Source organism: Helianthus annuus, chromosome 3 (assembly GCF_002127325.2).
Source record: "Helianthus annuus cultivar XRQ/B chromosome 3, HanXRQr2.0-SUNRISE, whole genome shotgun sequence".
In the NCBI taxonomy this organism is placed as follows: domain Eukaryota; kingdom Viridiplantae; phylum Streptophyta; class Magnoliopsida; order Asterales; family Asteraceae; genus Helianthus; species Helianthus annuus.
This window is the reverse complement of record NC_035435.2, coordinates 18,628,752-18,632,428: the sequence shown is the minus strand read 5'-3', so window position 1 is coordinate 18,632,428 and position 3,677 is coordinate 18,628,752. Positions and strand designations below refer to the sequence as shown.

General features: G+C 36.8%; 1 protein-coding gene and 1 long non-coding RNA gene across 2 annotated transcripts; both read right to left on the bottom strand.

Annotated features, from left to right (window-relative positions):
* Positions 1–1,059: 1,059 nt before the first annotated feature.
* Positions 1,060–1,987, bottom strand: LOC110927564. Its single transcript, XR_002585725.2, has 2 exons — positions 1,881–1,987; positions 1,060–1,369 (listed from the first exon to the last, which is right to left on the bottom strand). It is a non-coding gene; the product is annotated as an uncharacterized LOC110927564 (long non-coding RNA).
* A 161-nt stretch (positions 1,988–2,148) lies between these two features.
* Positions 2,149–3,432, bottom strand: LOC110931274. The gene is made up of 2 exons (XM_035987974.1): positions 2,817–3,432; positions 2,149–2,288 (listed from the first exon to the last, which is right to left on the bottom strand). The coding sequence occupies exons 1-2, from the start codon at positions 3,430–3,432 to the stop codon at positions 2,149–2,151; spliced, it is 756 nt and encodes a 251-aa protein (XP_035843867.1).
* Positions 3,433–3,677: the final 245 nt, after the last annotated feature.

The window sequence follows — 3,677 nt, the reverse complement described above, 5'->3', positions numbered from 1 at the left end:
GACCACAGTTACAGAAATAAGTCGAGTGACAAATACTGTGGGTAGTTGGTTGATATAGAAACAATGTAATCACCCTTAATACTGTAAATTATAACAAACAGGCCGTTTTATTAAATAGAATGATTCACCAGTATTTTCCGCTGACAAAACCTTTTTCAAACATGTTTCAGGTGACAAAACCTTCCAGGAAACATGTTTCATTATAAAATAAAGAAATCATGTTTTGTAACCTAAAGATTTCTTCGTGAAATCATATGATTGTAAATTATCGGGGATTTATCCCGAGATTGTGAAATAAAATAAATCGGTAAATTTCAGTTTTTTTTAAAAGATCCTGAAGAAACTTCCGCTGTTCAATAAATACCACGGGATTTTCTGTCCCGCGACTCCTGAAACGGGTCAAACCAGGTCGGGGGCCGTGACAATTGTTTCTTACCTGCCCGGGCCTCGAATTCCAGTTCCATCCAGTCTGAAGCGGTGGAGTGATTGCATTCTGGTTACTCTCATAGTATCTGTTCACTTGCTGGCTGTTAGCACCGCCACTGTGTGACACCCCGTAAATTTCGATGATAATAACTTATGTTGATGTACGCATTATAAACTACTTTATTATTATTTTAATTTTAAATGATAATAACTTATGACAAGCGAAACGAGTTATTAGACCGGCATTAACTTGTTAATTCGCGTAAGTATTTATGAGTCCAAATAACTATTCCTATGTGTGTAAATATATTTGTATATGTGTAAATATATTTATATATCACACAATCCATATATACGTACATACACATATTACTTCCATATTTTTTTTTGAGACAAAGTAGATCTCTGCCACCACACACTTAGATTATTATAGTCTAAAGACCATCCCTTGTACTTTAACACTTGATGCCCTATTAATTCAATCCCCATGGACTGTTTGTGTGAATATGACAAGACAAATGAATGGCACCATGCTCATGAACACTCTCCAATATTGTGAATTCAAACACTCTAACACACATACTTTGTTAGGACCGCTTTTTCCAAAATAATAGTTTACTTATATAAACAAGATTTTTCGGACAATTAAAATACCACTTTAACACTTAAAGAAATTTTTACAAAAATTGGGCATGACCCGTTTGCAAAACGGACATACCCCCTGTTTTGACATAACATACAACGTTTACAAACGACCCATTTTACATAAAACCATTCCAACGAAAATAACTAATTTTCAAACCTAAAACAATTCAACAAGGTTTAACCAAGTAACAAAACAAGAACCCAAAAGCATGCATATAAGTTGCGGAAGCGCTTGGTATTATAAGGCTTGAACATGTGCTCGTTCCATATCTCCATATCGCCTATAGAGGTGCTTTACCTACATTGACATCCACAATTTAAAAAGTTAGTGATCGCCATAGAAAATCATAACCTTACGTTCTAGCTTTTTCCATATAAAACCTTCTTACTCTTAAGCATACAACAACCCAATAATTGGGTTAGGCATAACCACTCTCGTAGAGAGTTTGACATACACATTCGACCCGTGTAATTGGGTTTAGCATAAACACTCTCGTAGAGAGTTAAGCATACCGTTCGACCCATAGAATTGGGTTTAGCATAGACACTCTCGTAGAGAGTTAGGCATACACATTCAACCCGTGAAATTGGGTTTAGCATAAACACTCTCGTAGAGAGTTAAGCATACACCTTCAACCCGTGAAATTGGGTTTAGCATAACTCAACATTACTTTCGTTAACATACCCAAATCCACAAGGGATTTGTCACTTACTTACTACATTGTCACGTTCGTTATACAAGGATAGCTTTACATTAAATTTAATATAAATGGGAAATATAATAAAGATTCGTATAAAACGAAACATACCTCGATCTTGCGCTCCTTCCGTTTTCTTGGCGCTTGTACCTTCTTCCTTTATGCCTACATTAGAACATTCGTTCACTTCATTTAGTTTGTGGTTTCATTATACTATTTCCACATAAATTCTTCTTTTAGGCATTTCATCGAACACTTGGTAAGCATCATACATAAGGCACAAGGTACAAGTTTACTAAGCATGTTCCTACTAGCTCATCACAACACAAGAATCATCTTCCTCTAAATTCATATAATTTCCATCCTAAAATCAGTTTATCTAGCATTCGAGCATCACAACAATTTCACATATCAAATAACACATGATCATAATTCTCATGAATTTCCTATTAGTAACATAATCTTTACAAAGTGGGTTTTCACTACACTTTTCATAGAACATAATTTCAAGCATGATTCCTGTTCTAAAAAGCAATCTTAACTCAGATTTATTACATTGGTTACAAGGAATCGAGATTTGGTCTAACCCCTCATTCTAAAAATCATAGATTCAGAAAATCAAGCTTACCACTTACGAAATTGAGGTTAGTTATTCAGATTTATGGACTCATGCACTAGATTATCTTGAGAATTTAGATCCAATTGCTTGTTTTTGCTTGAGCTAGGGTTTCCCCTTCTCTCTGCTTGTTCGATCGATCCCCCACCAACACTAGTGTGTTGGTTTTTGTTATATTATTATTATTATTAAAACTTTGTCACAATCACAACTTTAGTCCCTAGGGTTATAAGTGTCGATAGTTATCACACTAGTTTTCTTTCTAGTTAACAAATACCAAAATCTTTTGACTTGGTTAATTATTACAATTTATACGCCTTTAATAAAATAAGTAAATGAATAGCATATTTTGGGGTGTTACAAGTCTACCCCCCTTAAAAGAGGTTTCGTACCCGAAACCTGATCACATAACAATTTAAGTATTGACATACCGAAAAGAAAAGGGTAGTGCTTTCTCATTTCGTCTTCAGTTTCCCATGTAAGATCCGAACCTTTTCGGTGTCGCCATTGGACCAACACTTGTTTAACAGCTTTGTTGCGGAGATTCTTCACCTTGAAGTCCTTAATGGCTATGGGTTTTTCGACATAATTTAACCCTTCGTCCAACTCGATATCATCGAGTGGTACTAGTGCTGTCTCATCCGCAAGACACTTTCTTAATTGTGACACGTGGAAGGTATTGTGAATCCCGTCTAGAGCAGGCGGTAATTCTAATCGATATGCAACCTCTCCAACCCGAGCTAAGATTTGAAACGGCCCGATGTAACGAGGACCTAACTTTCCCCGTTTGCGAAAACGGATTATACCCTTCCATGGGGACACTTTTAGCAAAACAAAATCTCCGACTTGGAATTCGATAGGACGCTTTCTCTTGTCTGCATAAGCTTTTTGCCGATCTTGAGCTGCTTTCAACCTTGTTCTAACCATTCCGATCTTTTCATTCGTTACTGTTATTAAATCACTTGGTGCAAGTTCTCTTTGCCCTACTTCACCCCAACATACGGGAGTCCTACATTTTCTCCCGTATAATAATTCGTATGGTGCCATTTGAATACCACTATGATAACTGTTATTATAAGAAAATTCGACCAGCGGCAATTGGTCGTCCCAGCTTCCCCCAAAATCTAAGGCACACGCCCTCAACATATCAATGAGTGTTTGAATGGTTCTTTCTGACTGGCCGTCAGTTTGAGGGTGGTAGGCGGTACTAATGTGCAACTTCGTACCCACACTCTCGTGGAACTTTCGCTAGTAACGAGAAGTAAATCTAGTGTCCCGATCCGAGACAATCG

What these genes read in the sequence shown, in the direction of transcription:
- LOC110931274 (XM_035987974.1), bottom strand. Translation starts at nt 3,432, where the DNA reads ATGGCACCATACGAATTATTATACGGGAGAAAATGTAGGACTCCCGTA. An exon ending in GCACTACCCTTTTCTTTTCG is followed by an intron (nt 2,289 to 2,816) that starts GTATGTCAATAC and finishes TTTTTAGAACAG; the next exon opens with GAATCATGCTTGAAATTATG.